Genomic DNA, 16,303 nt, shown 5'->3' with positions numbered 1-16,303 from the left:
AACCTAGTCTGATTGCAAAGCCTATATTCTTTTTTTTTTTTTTTTAGTATCATTAATCTACAATTACATGAGGAACATTATGTTTACTAGGCTCCCCCCTTCACCAAGTAAAGTCTATATTCTTAACCTCTGAGAATCATAATTCCAAATTACATTTCTACAGCCAGTTCACAGTAGAATAAATCATTCCAGGGACTTTGCTATTGGTGTTTTTTTTCTGCCAAGCTACCTGTTTGGCATTCAATTTAACTTCATTTGGTTTGGAATTCTTACAGAAGAAACTGAATTTTTCCTGTTATTGCTTGAATGTGGGAACCTTGGTGTAGACTCCAGGTCTATAGGACTTACGGTTTGGTAAGAGTAAGACCAGGTATCCTCAGAAAATCTAGTCTTAGGGGAATATAAGGTTCACTTAATGTGCCCTCCTCCTTCTCACTTTGGGAATCCTTGATGATCTGTTTTTAGTGAGAGCAAGTGTAATCCATGTGAATATGGTAAGTGGCGAACCTGGGAAGGTGTTGGGCTTTTCTGGCTCTGACTGCCCAAGTCAGTTAATAGTTTGTAGATTCTGGTTCCTAGCATAATTTTTTATTATGTGCATGGCATGGAGAAGAATCTTCAAATCTGAGTTGTGAGGCAGTGTTCTGTGGCTTGCCTAACAGCATCATTCTCTTTCCCCACTTATGCTTCTCCCCACCCCATTTATTTTGTTCTTCCACGTTTATATGTAGACATTATGGATAACCCTTTAACCTAAAGAAAAGTGGAAACCGTTTTTCCTGTGATGTTTGGGAAGAAAGCTCTCAAGGGGTTGTAGAGGAGAGAGGCTGGATCATCCATCTTATACTGGACTTGACAGTGTGTAGTAGAAAGAGAACAGGCTTTGGAATGGCATAGATCTGGGTTTAAATTCAAAATTTACTATTAACTGAGACCTTGGGCAGTTTCCTTACCTAGAGCCTGTTTTCTCGTTTGCAATAAAACTTACTTCCTTAGGGTTGTTGTGAGGATCACCAAGATAATAAATGTACAGCATTCAGTAATTGTTAGTTCTTTTCACCTTCCCTTTCTCCTTGGTAATAAACTAAGGCCTCAAATAAGGAATCCAGAATTTATTACAGCAGGTGCGTAATGCTGTGATGACTGCCGGTACTAGAGAAACACTTTGTGTCCCAGAAACACTGGTCTAGGTGGGATGTCCTAGTAAATAGAACTGGGGTAGGGAAACCAGCTAGCTCATCTACTCCGTAGGACCCAGTTATGCTCTTGATCCTGTTAATTTCATCTACTAGTTACAAAATAGTTTTGGACTGAGGCATTACCATTAAGTAATGTAATTGGAAAATAGAAACTAGTTCTTGAAACAACTTAATACGTCACATTTGAATAACGTACATTATCTCACCGGATCCTTCCAGCAACTCTAAGTTAGATTGGGCTGGTGGTGGTGGCTTTTTACAGATGAGAACATGTCAGTGACTTACTGCCATTGTTGGCCAGGGGCAGAGCCAGAACTGGGACTGGTCTGTTGAGACCTATTCTATCCTGTATAGCCTCTGCTTTCCCCTCTTACAGGCAGAAAATCTCCCCATGCTTTTATGCCTAGGATTCTGATATTCTCTTTCCTCTATGGTGCTGCCTCCTCTCCAAATTGGAGCCAGGTGATCTGCTTTTAAAACTATAAAGATGGAAAGAGAGAGTGCTTCCCTGACCTAGAGCCCTGTGTAGTTTCCCTGCTACCCTTCCTAACTCCCTTTATTGAGTTTGAGTTGTAGGGGGCAAAAACTGGCATTTATGGCAGGCTGACAGTTTCTCTATGCTGCAGGGAGTGTTGTCTCTGTATGCCCCGTAATAGTGGAAGTCTGGGCTTTTCTTAGCAAAGAAGATTGCAGGGCGGAGACTGTCAGAGTGGTAACTGCCGTTGAGGCTGGGTTGGAACGCAGAACTGGAAGAATCTCTTGAGCTCAGATTCCTCTTGGTGTGGAAGGTTCGTAGATTATTGTACATAGTGGATGAAGGCAAGTGCTTAAAAGGAAGCAGTGGAGATGAAAGGGGAGCAATTTTTTTTTGTAAGGGTGCTTATTAGACCTTTGAGGGGCCTATTAGAATATAGGGTCAGAATATGAGAAAGCAACAATAGGCTTTGGATTGAAAGGAAGAAGGAGTTGATAAATAATTGTGGGAACCCAGAGCCAGAGTAGGAGGGATTTAGAGAAGAGCTATTATATTCCTGGGTTTAGGTACTGGATCTGCTGGAGGGAGTCTCAGGGATGGAGAATTAGTTAAGGAGTTTATTGGGCACCTGTTTATCAGTTTCTCTGGGTACTCTTGCATTCTGAATGCTGCATATACTCTAAAGCAAACAGGAATTTGTGCTTAGTGGGGCTCTGAGGAGCGTGGGAAAGGGAACTGAAGCAAAAGGCTCAGCCTAGGCTAGTCCCCACATGTCTTACCCACTACGACTGTTGCATTGGTTTCTCAATGTCTCTGTGGGCATGCTGGGACTGGGCTTCAAGGTTTCTTCTGCCTTAGGGTTGGGAAGGAGGGGGAAGGGCATTCCAACAGCATTTTTTTTTTCCAATTTGGTAGCTAGGAACCGGGGGTAAGTGAATTTTTGTCCATAGTATAATGTGCTCCTGGTTCTGTGCAGAAGTACAAGTAGAGGAACTCTGACATGTAGAATTCAGGTTTTAATGAAAACTACACCCAAGGTCCAGGTATCTGAAAGTGCAGTGTCACATGAAGCAATTCCAAGTCACATTTTAAACTATTCCCTTCCATTCCATATTGTCTTTCTCCTAATACCTGCCCCTCTTATTTTTTAATGTGTTGGGTATATTTTATTTTCCTCTCATTCCCATTTTTCCTCCAAATATTTCTGCAGCTCTCTCCTTCCTGCTTCCTCCTTGCTGTGGTGGCTGGGATGCTTCTCCCATGATTTTTTGAATCTAGACTGGGCTGTTCTGTGTTAAACCAATCAATTGCGACCTCTCAACAGGTGTGTATGGAAATATGTTTACTAAGAATAAAAAACACTTTAAGTTGTTTTTTCCTTAGGAGTTGATGAGAGGGTGGGGAATAGGGGAAGAGGGTTTATTCTAAAACGTGCCTTTCAACATTGTATATGGACTGGCTGTAAAGTTTCCCATAGCCAGCTTGTAAGAGAAAAATCCCACGAAGTCTAATGGTATGATTACAGTGCTCTTACATTTACAAGCCTGCTTGCAGTTTATGTAATAATGTACAGGGAACTTGTCGTTTTCATAGAACTACTGTTTATTATATAAGTAGCACAAACCCTCTAGATACTAGGATATTTACCCTGAGTTGGAACAAGTAAAGAGGTAAAAATATAGTCTATTTAGAGCTTTCTGCAGGATCACAGATGTAGGAAGTTTCAGCCATTTACTATTTGGAGGTTAGAATCTGAACTGCTTCAAGGGACAATTTCAGAGTTTAAGCCTAATGCTCCTTTTCCTAATCCCTAAAGAGGTGAAAGTTGCTGAAAATCATGACTTTTTATAGGCAGAATTTCTTGTGGTTCTGTTGCTCTTGTCTTTGTTAGGCAAGGCCCACGTTTTGCCCTCTAAAATGTTGCAGTATAGTTTTGAAAAGTAGAAAGACCCCTCCATAAATGTATTAAATATGAGGACCTGAGTTTTGTCTCCTGCCTTCGATGGTGGGAAGCTTTTTACTACTTACATTTCTTACTGGCATTTTAATTTAGCATATTCATTTACTATATTTGCCACCATTGCAGCAGTGTCTGTTGGGATTTGGGAGAGGTTAAGTAAGATCTGTACTGCTCTTTTTTCTCTAGAAGTAGCTTGCTTCTACAGGACAGTGAGTGCTTGTCTGTACTGAGGAGTTCACAACTTTAATTAAGTTGATGCCAGGAAACTTTTCCAGGGAATAAGAATCTAATATTAATCTCATGTCATGACTACAGCCCTTAGCCATAGGCTCCCTCCTCTACCAGCAGTGTAGACAGAGACTTGGATCTTGTTGCACCTTTCCTTTCAATAGTTATTTCTGGTGGGGTTGTTGAAGAGGGGTAGTGGGCAAAGGATCCTGCTTGAGCAGTCAGTCACTGGTGGTGGGCTCCCAGGCTTGGTGGTGGCTTGCTTTCTGCACTGCAGTGAAACCACAGGGGGCGTCTTTGGCTCTGGGATTAATAATTCATCTGTCTTTCTCTGACCTGTAACCTTTTCTCTCCTCCCTCTTACCTTTTCCCGGTAGTGTGAAGTGAGGGGGGCCTTCTCCCTCCTTCCTCTTCTCTTTGTGATCCACCTTGCTTTTAACCCTGCCCCGTGGCGGCTCCGCCCCTTACCTTCATGGACGACTCAGAGGTGGAGTCGACCGCCAGCATCTTGGCCTCTGTGAAGGAACAAGAGGCCCAGTTTGAGAAGCTGACCCGGGCGCTGGAGGAGGAGCGGCGCCACGTCTCGGCGCAACTGGAACGCGTCCGGGTCTCACCACAAGATGCCAACCCACTCATGGTCAACGGCACCCTCACGCGCCGGCATCAGGTAACCCCTCTCTCCATCAGGCCTGCAGGTAGGACTTTGGCATGGTCATAGAGGAGGCTATGATCCTTGGGAAACTACTCTCCTCATGGCATTGGGCTGCCCAGTGCCCATGCTTCATGGTGAACCTTTCCTGGGCTGATAAATACTGATTTAAGAGGTGGGGAATATTGCTGTTGTGCTGAGTTGGGTGGACTTATCTCTAGAAGATCTGTCTCCCTATCTTGCTGGAGTGGGGTTTCTGGGTTGCGATGCAATTCTGTTAATCGTAGTTCATATAGTTTGGAGCTGTACTCAGGTTACTTTTATTTTCTCTCATTTTTTTTGCCCCCCTTGGTATTAGAAATTCAGGAAAGTAAATGCCTGCTTAGTGGTTGGGGAAGTTGGGCATCTTGTACTTCGGTTCCAGTTCAGTCTCCCTCAGGGAACAGTCTGTGCAGAAGGAGTGGCAGTGTCTATAAACTGTGTATTCCTGCTCCATATTATCTTTGTGTGCTCTTTTTGTTGGCTGTGCAAATCATGTCTTGGAGGAAGGGGTCATTGTTAATTCTGTTTGTTAGACTTGGAGAGAAGCATCATGCTGCTGTTCAGCCCAAATAACCACAGGAGCCGTGGTCACTGGGTTGGCCGGTTCTGTGATGTGCCTCAGGAGAGTTGGTGTTAGAAATATCTCGTGTTTCCTGTGGTTTCTCTAGTCTGACTTGGCTGGGATGTAATCTGAGGGGTGTGTGGGGGATATATGGGGTGGGGGTGCATTGCCTGATAAGACTGTTCTTAAAAGAGCTCTTGTGGGAACTGAGAGAGTGCTCATGTTCCAGTAGTCCTTTTCATTGAGTATTTACTTATTTTAAGACAGAGTAGGTCTCTCCTACTGAGGAGCATGTTGGGGGATGATCAGGAATTTGGAGGTCATGTGTTTGCAGTGTTCCTAGGAGTTTTATAGGAACCAGAATAGAGGGTTAGGGATGAGAGGGTATGTGTTGGAAGAGAGCAGGACTGCTCAGCTTGGAGGTAATGGGGAATTCCAGGATTTAGTACATGGTTTCTCTCTCTTTTATTTTTAACTTCTGCTCAGCATTGAAGCCACACCTTTCCTTCTTCCTGAAAATAATGTTTAACTTCCTCTCCCTGCAGCATTACATTCCCTATGCAATGGGAGTAGGGTAGGGGGGAAGTGACTCCCAAGGTGGCTGGGTCGCAGTGTACTTTTGTGAGAAGATGAGCAGTCAAGTGCGTTTTTACGTTAATATAATGCTACTAGATTGTTTCCTGCTGTTAAGATAGGACAACTTAACAAAATTTTCAGATGTGTTCTGTGGCTCTAACAGTTTGTGATGAAGATGTTGAGACATCTCTTTGCTTAAGGGGAGGTGGGGTACTTTGTCTCGTCCTATTTGGAAAGGGAAACCCATTATCTCTTCCTCCTTTCTTTAAGAACTTTGCCTGGTCTGGGAGTTTCTAGCTTTAGTAGAGCAAGAAGATGCATGGAATAATAAAGGAGGCTTTTGGAAACTCCCCAACCTAGCCTCTCCAACTTTCCTTATATTCTTATGGCTTTCCAAAAAGATTACATGTCAGAGAACTTCTTTTGAGTCTCTGCTATTTACTCAGCATACAGTTTTTAAGTGCTGATTATGTGCCAGGCACTGTTCAAGGCAGTAGGGATGCATCATTGAACAAAGTGACCAGAAAAAAGAAACAAAACATCTCTGCCCTCATGGAGCTTATGTCTTTATGTTCCAGAGACCCACTCTGCAAGAGTTCCAAGCCCGATTCCATTTCTGAGGAAAGCGCTAAGGCTAAGGAGTACTGTGGTTCTTTATGAGTATTAACAGAAGGATTCCAGGCCACAAATATCTCCTTGAAAGCCCTTTTCCTGTTTGGAAAAAAAATCATTTGTGTTTGATAGAGCAATGGAAGGCCACAAAATGAACTGTCTTCTTGTGGCTGTGTTTCAGAACGGCCGGTTTGTGAGCGATGCTGACCTTGAGCGACAGAAGTTTTCAGATCTGAAAATCAACGGACCCCAGGTAATCTTTTTGGCTCAAGGTCTGAATTGCTTCACTCATGTCTTCTTACTTCCCCAACCTAAAAGCATATTGGTGTCTTGTAAAGTGCCTGGCATATTGTAAGCACTGTTAATTAGTTCCTTTAATTCAGGAAAAAAAAATGTAGCTTCGAAGTATACACATAGTTTTATTTTGGAATTTTAATGACCATTGATCCAGTATTTGATCCCTTGGTTGCTGTATCCCTTTTCTAGAAGGGCCATGTTTCTATTTTGCAGAAAATCCCACCTAAAATCTGGCTGGTCTTGAGCTTTAGGCAGTATCTGAAGAGTAACATAGAGCCAGTCAGAAGATGGCTGTTACTGGGATTTTCTGGTTTATCTTGAAAGTTCTTTATTGGGTGAACTCTTTATTTGAAGGATCAGTCAGATATAGATGTAGCTGCAGTTAACACAGGTCATATGCACTTAAGATGACCAGAACTGGGAAGTTAAGCTGGCTGTCTCTGTCTCTTGGGTGTTAATGTGGCTATAGTTAACTCAGTTCGTATTTGTTAAATGACTAGAACTAGTAAAATTGTATCTTCTGTCCTTTTGTACAACTTCAAAGGATAGGACTAGAAATTCTGGGACCCATAGAAGACACACAAGGAGCCTCTGTCTCTGGGGAGACAGTGCTGTTCATTGGGATGGATCATTAATATCTTCGGCTTAGTAGTCCCTTCTTTTTTCTCTTTTCTACATAGGATCACAGTCACCTTCTGTATAGCACCATCCCTAGGATGCAGGAGCCAGGGCAGATCGTGGAGACCTACACGGAGGAGGACCCTGAGGGAGCCATGTCTGTTGTCTCTGTGGAGACCTCGGATGATGGAACCACTCGGCGCACAGAGACCACAGTAAGCCAAGACTTGTATATTATAAGGTCTTGGATGCTCGAAGAGGTCTTCCTATGGTCTCGGTTAGGGGAGGGATTAAGCACTTAACTAGGGTGAATGAAGGGTCATTGATCTGTAGTGAAGGCATGAAAAATGTGACCTCTGGTGGGTCAGAGAAGAAGAGATATGGGAAAATCTAGTGGAATGGGGAAGAGAGAAGGTGTATTAAGGTCTATGGCAGCTTCCCTTAGTGGCAGTTTTCCTACCTGGGGACTTCTTATAAGATGGAGAGAAGGGTAGATGGCAAATTGCAAGGCATTTCTGGGTAATTAGCTGGAGGGTAGGGGTTTTTTTTCCTGGAAAAATAAAAGCTTATACTGTTCAAACTTCATTATTTTTCTTTTCTCTTCCCTTACTTGAAGGTCAAGAAAGTAGTGAAGACCGTGACAACACGGACAGTACAGCCAGTCCCTGTGGGACCAGATGGACTGCCTGTGGATGCCTCCTCTGTTTCTAACAACTATATCCAGACTCTGGGCCGCGATTTCCGCAAGAACGGCAATGGGGGGCCTGGTCCCTATGTGGGGCAGGCAGGCACTGCTACCCTTCCCAGGAACTTTCACTACCCTCCTGATGGATATAGCCGCCACTATGAAGATGGTTATCCAAGTAGCAGTGACAACTATGGCAGTTTGTCCCGAGTGACCCGCATCGAGGAGCGGTACAGGCCCAGCATGGAAGGTTACCGGGCACCTAGTAGACAGGATGTGTATGGGCCCCAGCCCCAGGTTCGGGTCGGTGGGAGCAGTGTCGATCTGCATCGCTTTCACCCAGAGCCTTATGGGCTAGAGGATGACCAGCGTAGCATGGGCTATGATGACCTGGATTATGGCATGATGTCTGATTATGGCACTGCCCGGCGGACTGGGACACCCTCTGACCCTCGCCGGCGCCTCAGGTAGGCAAGAAAAGGGGACGGAAGGGATGTTTCCAAGTCAGCAAAAAGGGATAGCTCTGGCTTACCCCTCCGAGTGCTTTTGGAGTCAGAGACACCTTTTTTCTTGTGGAGAGCCACCCTGTCCTTCCCTTTTCTGATTTTACTAAGTATAGACTTGCATTTTTGCCCCTTTTTCAGTCTAAAAGTCACATACTCTAATTACAGAAAATGACTTGCCATGGTTATTGGTGTCCTCAGTAGTGACCTTTGTTTCTGTGTCAATAGTTTCTGTTTATTTCTGCCTAAGATCTGACCCCTTTTTGGTGATAAGAGCACCACTAAGGAGTCTGGTGCCTGAGGCTATGGAATGCTCCCTTGTTCTTTGAATTTCTTCCGTTTCTGGTTTGGTATTAGGAAAAGAGGTGAGGGTTTTAGGGATTCAGGGACCAGAATACTAGACAGTTAAGGAGTGTGTATATGGATATACATACATATATATATAAAGGGGTGGTATCCTTAGATGGTGGTACCTTAGTGACACACTGAAAGGTCATTGAGCAGCTCCCTATTTTGACTTTACTACTCTTCCCTCGGGATTCTTCGGTGGTGTAAAAAGGGAGTGATTCATGTTTGGACTAAATTCATAGATGGTTTGCCTTGAGAGAATGCTTTAGAATGGAGTTGGCAAGAAGGACCGGATAGAACTATTTTGCTTTGCAGGCCATTTATCATTTTTGTTGTGTGTTGTTCTGCTTCTTTATACCTTTTAAAGGTATAAAAACCATTCTTAGTTCTGGGGCTGTACAAGAACAATTTTGGCCCATGGGCTGCCAAACCAGTTTTAGAATAAATCAGAGACAAAGTGTTTTCCAGGCAAAGAAAAAATAATGAGAAATAAGGGAGAAGATTTGTGGATATTTTGATGGTAAGGATGTCTTAGCAGCTGTTGCTGACTTTCTCTATGTGGTCATGAACTTCTGAAGCAAATGCCTTGGTGCTCATTTTCCTCATATACGGTAGCTTGGATTAACAGTGAACTGGGCTGGGACCAGGGGTAACAGGTCCCATTATCAAAGCCTGAGTCACTCATCTTTCAGGTATGTTTTGGACAGCTAATCCAGTTCCCCTGTGACTCACCTTTTATTCCAGGGGGTGGAAGGGAGGGGGACCCCTGACCTCAGCTGGTGCACACGGTGCAACTTGGAGCAGTGGTAGATAACAGCTATCTCTAAAGGAGTCTGCTCAGGGTGTTGGCTCCTTCTGCTTGTTGACAAGCCTGCTTTTTCTGACTTCCTCATTAGTAGAATGATTGGACTTAGGTGGGTGTGGGTGGCCAGTTCATTCTCTGCTGTCTGGAGGTGACAATTGACATAGCGACAGGGTTTTGGAGCTGGTTCTTGAGTTTGTTCCAGGGTGGCACTGGACTTGGAAACCTGCTTGACTAGCAAGAACATTTGTTGCTTCCTGCTTCAGGCCTAGGAGAGTAATACAAGGTCAAACGGAAACCGTGAGGCATGATTAGTGGTGAAAGAACTGAACCGGAGGACCCTGGTTCTAGTTGAGCATTTGCCACTCGCCATATAGCCTCAAGCAAGTCATGTAATCTTTCTGGACACAGCTTTGTTATTTGTAGAACAAAAGAATGTTGTGATCCACTGCTTGTAAAAGAAGGAAATGTATCTCAGTGACCAAAATCTTCAGTTATGGTAATTGTTTTGGTAACTGCTTACATTAAAATAATAAAATTAAAACTGCTCACTACAAAACTAGAAAAACCCAGAAAAGCATACCATCCATTGATAAAGAACTGCTGTTTTTTGGTGCATTTCCTTTGAGTTCATTTTTTTCAGAGCCTACTTTTAAAACTTATCTATATAACCTGTTCATTTTGTTTCAGTGATACTAAAAAATGTGATTTTTACTAAATGCTTTATCCATCTAAATCACTGTTAAGAGGTTGATGTTGACAACTATGACGCAGGCCCTCTACTCAGGCTAACCTTGAAGGTTTGGTGACAATGGGAGTGGTTTTGTGGAACAAACAACGGGCTTAATTGGAGAGTTCCACACAATAGATTCTCCTCTCTCCCTATGGCAGCCACAGAGTGAGATGAGCTCGCAGATAATGGGGCTCTTCCTTCCTGGTGCTTATGAATAAGTAATAGTGTGACAGACTCACCCTCTAGTGGTTATTGGTAGTACTGAAATGGGAAGAATTATCTCTGGTCGGCCTTTTTCTCTTTACCTTCAATTGCTTTGCCTGTTGCTTTTCTTAGTAACTGGGTATCCCAGACGTGGTGGTGGTCAGTAGTCTCTGTTTTCGTAGAACTGGAGGTATTATCTTTAGAAATTGGAGGGTGGAGATCATATGTTAAACATATTTGTTGAGTAGCAGAGAAGACCTGTGAAAAATTAATGTTCAAGCTTGTAACTCATCATCAGTACCAAAACGAGGTTTGCATATGATGTAGCAAGAAGGCCTATACTATTTTTATGCTATCACCTCCTCTTTCATAATTTCCAAATGAGGGTAAGGAGAGACTGTATATTAAGGTGTTTAAGGGTCTTATCCCACCAGCTGTTTCCTCTGTGTAAATGCCTCATTTCCTATTTAGCTAAAGACTTGGTAAGAACTGTTCTCAAACATTGTTTGCTAACTTTGGTTAATTCTGCTGTTGGAGGGTTTATTTCAGTCTCTTGTGGAGAAGTCAAGTATCATTCAAACGCTAAAGCAGTCAGGACTTAGTTCTTTTTTTGTGATTAACATCTCTGAATGCTTCTTACTCCCTCCAAGCTAGTAAACTTCAAAGAAAAGAAAAAAAAGACAATTTTAGTCTAATTTGCATTTAAAGTTACTGCCTTAATTCATTAAGAAAAATGGATCAGTGTATCATATATGCAAAGGAAAGATAACATCTAGTGAACTAAAGCTGGGGTTACTCCCACCTTGAAGATGAGGGGTAATGTGAGCTCTCCTGGAAACCAGACTTGACAGCTGAAGTATATTCCTCTTTACTTTGGTTCTTCCAACACTGCAGGAGCTATGAAGACATGATTGGTGAGGAGGTGCCATCGGACCAGTATTATTGGGCTCCTTTGGCCCAGCACGAACGGGGAAGCTTAGCGAGCTTGGATAGCCTGCGCAAGGGAGGGCCTCCACCCCCGAATTGGAGACAGCCAGAGCTTCCAGAAGTGATAGCCATGCTGGGGTTCCGCTTGGATGCCGTCAAGTCCAACGCAGCTGCATACCTGCAGCACTTGTGCTACCGCAACGACAAGGTGAAAACAGATGTTCGGAAGCTCAAGGGCATCCCAGTCCTGGTGGGACTGTTAGACCACCCCAAGAAGGAAGTGCACCTTGGAGCCTGTGGGGCCCTCAAGAATATCTCTTTTGGGCGTGACCAGGATAACAAGATCGCCATAAAAAACTGTGATGGTGTTCCTGCCCTTGTGCGATTGCTCCGAAAGGCTCGTGATGTGGATCTCACTGAAGTAATTACTGGTGAGTTCTAGGCCTGAGGGAAACTGCAAGCTTAGAGTCACTATCATCCCTAGAAACGTTGGGAGCTGGAAGGATTTCCAGTCTCTACTTTTGATTAATTTAAAGCGAGCTGGTGGTCTTTGGGGCAAATCCATCTCACATGTATATCTGGAACACACAAAGCTTTCAAAATTTTAAGGAATATCTTGCTAATGTTTGAAATTCAGAAGATTTCGCTTAAAATTCTAGATTGTTGGCTTCTATTAAGATCACTCAAGAAATAATAACGATGGATGTGTTTTGCTACTGGGCAAGTGGTTCATCTGAGCTGGCCGGGGCATGTGCTCTCCAGTATGCAGTAGTCCCGAGCACATTCTGTTATCTTTGGCCAGTTACTGCCATATAGGAAGTTGTCTCCCATACATTGAAGCTGAGTGTTATTTGATGTTTATTCATATTCTTTTAAATATCTGCTTGTTCTGACTCACCTGCCTGGCATTTATAGATATTTGAGCTTGTGGTCCTGGCTTTAGAAGAGTGGTTTGTGACCAATAGTGTGTACTGAACACCGTTTTGTGGATCTCAGTCAGCATTTCAAGAGAAAGAAAAAGAAATAGCATAGGCCCTTGGTCCTCAGTTGGGGGTGATCTTGCACCCCAGAGGACCTTTGCAGTGTCTCCACAATTTTGGCTGTCACAACTTAGAGGGGGGTGGCATCTAATGAGGATAGGCCAGAAGATACAGCTAAACAAGTAATGATGGACGGGACAGTTCCCCACAAGGAGTTGTCAAATGTCAGTGGTAGTGAGGTTGAGAAACTAGTGTAGAGAGCATTGCTTTTAGTAAGTATTGTTTTATGAAACTGTATTTCATGATATGTATGTTCGTATTTAGCCATAATGTGTGTTTCATACTATGGGCCACAAACAAAAGCTTGAATATGATTACAAATATTTGCCCATTGGAGAACCCTGAGAAGTGATGGGATAGGTGAATCTCTGGCATTCTTTAGACATACTGTCTTGGGTGCTGATTGTGTCTGCCAGGAACCTTGTGGAATCTGTCGTCCCATGACTCAATCAAAATGGAGATTGTGGACCATGCCCTACATGCCTTGACCGATGAAGTGATCATTCCACATTCTGGCTGGGAGCGGGAACCCAGTGAAGATTGTAAGCCACGCCATATTGAGTGGGAGTCGGTACTCACCAACACAGCTGGCTGCCTTAGGTAACATATGGGCTTTGAGAGTATGAAGATTGAATTTTTGAGAGCTAATTTTAATTTCTTTTAAAAAAGGTTTAAATTCTTTAGTTTGTCCTTCAGCCTCCATTTCTATGCATATTATACATTCTGACTCGTCTGTCCCCCTACTTTTGTCTCTGCCTTGTGTACCATGTATGCCTTGTGGGTTTTCTTGCTGTTCCCCACATGTCCTCCTCACTTCTTGGCCTCTCTGACTTTGTTCCTCTATTTTGGTAGACTTCTGTTCAATTTCGTAGACCACATGTAGGTGGTTGTCTAGTCCTGGGCTTGTGTGTGTCTGTATCCCTGCCCTCAGTTACTTGTATGTTAAGTCAGGCTGCAATAAATGCAACAGAAGGAATACAGAATACTAGAAGGGTAATATGAGGATGGTCTGCTCATCCTTCAGCCTGTAATGCCCTTCTTACCTTATATGTCTTTTGAGGCTAAACTCAAGTGCCTTTACTTCTGGAAAGTTCTCCTGATTCTGTCCAGTATATTCTTTCTTTCTTTGGAATGTACCCCTGTGTGCTATGCCCCATTCTTCATTTGTACTTCTACATAAGAAGTATCTATTCTATCTTAAGTTATTGTTGGTATACTTTATTTACCCCTCTGCCCCCACCCCCATGGCCTGGTTACAGATGCCTTACTCATCTGTGGAGCCTTGCTTATAACAGGTACTCACCATTTGTTAAAGTGAATAGAAAAAGTATTGAGGCTACAGATGTTGAGGATATTTAGGGAGGATTTCTGGATTCAAGTCATCTGGAAGCCACTCCCTTTCCCCTCAGGAATGTCAGTTCAGAAAGAAGTGAGGCTCGCCGGAAACTTCGGGAATGTGATGGCTTAGTGGATGCCCTCATTTTCATTGTTCAGGCTGAGATTGGGCAGAAGGATTCAGACAGCAAGGTAAGTTAATGGCTGAGTGAATTCCGTTCACAGCAACCACGAGGTTCCTGTAGTGCAGACCCATCATTTCAGGCTTTCAGATAACATTAGCTATCTCTCCCAGCCCCTACTCTCTAAAGTGGGTGTTCATCTTAGAAGAAAACTATTCCCTTTAGAATTTCCTTCACCTATATAATCTGTTTAACCCAAGATTGTACGTTTTTCTAAGTAGGAAAAAGGGTGGCCCTAAGTTTTTAAAAAAGTTTTAATTTTTTTATCCTTTATTATTACTTTTCAACACACAGCCCCAGGGGTAGGGCACCAGGGGAGAAGGGAGGAGGGGAAGTGAGCCTCTTGCCCCACAACCCCTCCCCACCTACCGCTTTCCCCCTTATATATTTATAGTCTGTATACACATCCCAGGGGCTGAGGGGCAAGGGGAATTTCCTCAGTGGGGTCAGGGGCAACCCAGGCTCCTTGTCCCCTTGGAAATCAGGCTCCTATGCCCGTTGGGAAGGCCATTCTCATGGTGACCTTGTCTGCTCCCAAGGGTTTAGCATTCAGTGCAGGGCATCTGGTGGGAGGCCCACTGGTAGGGGTTGATGCCCTGGGCGCATAAGATTCTGCTTAAGTGGAAGGCAGGACCTTGGGACTGGAATTGCAGCCAGAGAGTACATGATGGCCCAGATCCTGCAAGGTTGCTGCTTATTTTTTGATAATCCTAGGACAGCTCTAGTTCCACTGGGTACAGCTCTGCCCACCCCAGGCTAGGGGGAAGGGCCTGACAGGTGAATGCAGGTAGGTAACAGGAACAGGTGGGGGCCGTACAGCCAGGCTGGGAGGGCTGCAGAGCAGGGCCCACGGATAACAGAAATGGCTGTGGGGGGCGCGGAGGTGCAGGTGGTGGTGCTAGTGACAGGAAAACAAAGTTAACGGTATCCCTAATTTTTGTCATACTCCAGATGATGGCAGAAACCTTCCATTAGCATGAGGCTACAAGGGTTTTGAGAAGCCTGGGGCACTTATGTGGCTTTGTTAGTGAGGGATGATGGATTGGGCTGTGCTTTTGAAGATCAATATTTTAATATTTGAGTCATAGAAACCTGTACTTGCTGGGAAATCACTACAGGCATTCTCTTCTCATTGAGCCTTTTACCTTATGTTCCCAAGCTTGTGGAGAACTGTGTTTGCCTCCTTCGGAACTTGTCGTATCAAGTTCACCGGGAGATCCCCCAGGCAGAGCGTTACCAGGAGGCACCTCCCAGTGTTGCCAACAGTACCGGACCACATGCTGCCAGTTGCTTTGGAGCCAAGAAGGGCAAAGGTGAGTCTTGGTTCCTTGTTCCTTGCTTTGTAATGTAGGATGGGGAAAGGAAGGTATACATACTTTTAGCTTTAGGTGCAAAATAACTTGCCAAGCAGTGTAGGACTCTGTCTAGTCAAGGATGTCTTTTTGCTCTGCGGCTGCTTCCCCTGTGTCGTGTGCTTCTAGAGGTGGTGATGGTGGTGGTGGTGGTGGTGGTGGTGGTATTGGTATCAGTGATTGGGACCGTGAAGGACAAGAACCCAACTAATATGGGGCCTTCTGCCCCATTCCTCTTCTTGTTTCCTGTGTTTTTTCTTATCCTCTCTGCTTTCCTGCTTATTGCCCATGATCCTGTTGACATCTCTCTCCTGCATTTTTCTTCCTTCATTTCTTTCTGCTTTCCACCTTGGGTGATGCACTGGAAGATGAGTGGTTCTCCAGAGGTGAGTGGAGTCTTTTAAGGCTCTATCTACTTCTAATTTGCATGTTTTGATTTTAGCTTCTCTAGTATCTGTCTCCTTGCCTAACCCTTTTCTGTGGATGCATGTAGGAAAATTCAGTTGGAGAAGACTATTGAAACAAGTTTATTAGCTCTACCGAGCTAATGGCTCCTGGCATGCAGTTTCTGGGCAGCAGCCCTAATGACCAGAGCTCGGGACAGTAATAGCAGCAGTGCTTACCTTTATCTTACTGGTCTACTGCCTGTTCTCTGCAAAGCCCCCTGCTGGAACAAGCTGGGGGCCTTGCTTTGTTTGTTTCTGTTTTTTCCCTCTTGATTCCTCTCTAATCTGAAGATTTTGACTGAAGAATAAAAAGTATACCAGATAGACTGTTTTCCTTTCTAAACTTTTTACCCTTCCTCCCTTTTAAATTTCCAAAGGGAAAAAACCTGCCGAGGATCCCGCAAATGATACAGTGGATTTCCCTAAAAGAACTAGTCCTGCTCGAGGTAAGTTATTTTTTTCTTTCCCATCTCCAGGGTTCTCATAAACATGGTCTGCAGATAAGTATATGGTGGCTTAACAGTAGTC

At 43.9% G+C, this 16,303-nt stretch overlaps 1 protein-coding gene across 6 annotated transcripts in view; it reads left to right on the top strand.

The window, feature by feature from the left end:
- CTNND1 (catenin delta 1) overlaps positions 1–16,303 on the top strand; it is a 43,578-nt gene that overhangs the window by 17,365 nt on the left and 9,910 nt on the right. For 3 of the 6 annotated variants that reach the window (XM_036880448.2, XM_036880441.2, XM_036880447.2), the window contains exons 2-12: positions 2,885–2,998; positions 4,240–4,529; positions 6,485–6,556; positions 7,281–7,433; positions 7,835–8,370; positions 11,388–11,851; positions 12,877–13,060; positions 13,870–13,987; positions 15,137–15,290; positions 15,698–15,715; positions 16,153–16,221. In XM_036880448.2, coding sequence (XP_036736343.1) covers positions 4,335–4,529; positions 6,485–6,556; positions 7,281–7,433; positions 7,835–8,370; positions 11,388–11,851; positions 12,877–13,060; positions 13,870–13,987; positions 15,137–15,290; positions 15,698–15,715; positions 16,153–16,221 — 1,963 coding nt within the window. In that variant the 5' untranslated portion in view covers positions 2,885–2,998; positions 4,240–4,334. The remainder of the gene's footprint in view (positions 1–2,884; positions 2,999–4,239; positions 4,530–6,484; positions 6,557–7,280; positions 7,434–7,834; positions 8,371–11,387; positions 11,852–12,876; positions 13,061–13,869; positions 13,988–15,136; positions 15,291–15,697; positions 15,716–16,152; positions 16,222–16,303) is intronic. The other 3 variants (XM_036880442.2, XM_036880446.2, XM_036880449.2) reach the window with 3 other exon arrangements.

The sequence above is a fragment of the Manis pentadactyla genome, chromosome 9, assembly GCF_030020395.1.
Source record: "Manis pentadactyla isolate mManPen7 chromosome 9, mManPen7.hap1, whole genome shotgun sequence".
Taxonomy (NCBI): Eukaryota; Metazoa; Chordata; class Mammalia; order Pholidota; family Manidae; genus Manis; species Manis pentadactyla.
This window is presented reverse-complemented; position numbering and strand designations above follow the sequence as displayed.